The following is a 686-nucleotide window of genomic DNA, read 5'->3' as shown; positions in this document are numbered from 1 at the left end:
CGCTGCCACGCCGAGCGAAACCGCCGGCGCTGAGCGCTGCCCCGCGGTTTTAAATCCCCGGGGTGGATCTGAAACGGGGTCTGGGGCTCGTTGTGGGGGGGGGCCGCCGCGATCCCTTTCCTCCTCCTCCTCCTCCTCCTCTTCCTCCCGCAGCCGGAGTTCATCAACCTCTGCTTCTGGTTCGTGCCCCCCAGCCTGCGGGGCAGGGAGGGCTCCCCCGGTTACTGGCCGAGCTTGGGAAGGTGAGGGCGTCTCCCCCACGGCGCAGGTGGCTCCCGCCATCAAGGAGAGGATGATGAGGAAGGGGTCGATGATGGTGAGCTACCAGCCCCACGGCGCCAAGGTCAACTTCTCCCGGCAGATCGTCCCCACCCCCGCCGTCACCAGGGACGACCTGGATTTCTTCCTGGATGAGATCGAGAGGCTGGGACGGGATCTGTGAGGACCCCGGGGCACCCCATAAACCCCCTCCCCCCTGCCCGGAGACCCTCCCGGCCCCGAGGAAGAGGAGCGGAGCCCAGTTTTCCTCCCGGCTCCCGCGTCCCACCTTAGATTCGGAATAAAGGCGGGCAGGGCTCGGCACCCAACCCCAAGAACGCCCCGTGGGGCACGCGGGTGGGAATAAAAACACTTTTACTGTTCCCTTTTCCTCCTAAAAAAGGGGGGGGGGGTGGGTGCCGGGACAA

At 66.2% G+C, this 686-nt stretch overlaps 1 protein-coding gene across 1 annotated transcript in view; it reads left to right on the top strand.

Annotated features, from left to right (window-relative positions):
• Positions 1-617, top strand: part of LOC109279401 (acidic amino acid decarboxylase GADL1-like) — a 5,333-nt gene extending 4,716 nt beyond the window's left edge. Inside the window, exon 3 of the mRNA XM_019471460.1 lies at positions 195-617. Coding sequence (XP_019327005.1) covers positions 195-442 — 248 coding nt within the window. The 3' untranslated portion in view covers positions 443-617. The remainder of the gene's footprint in view (positions 1-194) is intronic.
• The last annotated feature ends 69 nt before the right edge of the window (positions 618-686 follow it).

Source organism: Aptenodytes forsteri, unplaced genomic scaffold (assembly GCF_000699145.1).
Source record: "Aptenodytes forsteri isolate BGI_AS27 unplaced genomic scaffold, ASM69914v1 Scaffold1618, whole genome shotgun sequence".
NCBI classification, from domain to species: domain Eukaryota; kingdom Metazoa; phylum Chordata; class Aves; order Sphenisciformes; family Spheniscidae; genus Aptenodytes; species Aptenodytes forsteri.
The sequence above is the reverse complement of the archived record's forward strand: the minus strand, read 5'-3'. Positions and strand labels throughout refer to the sequence as shown.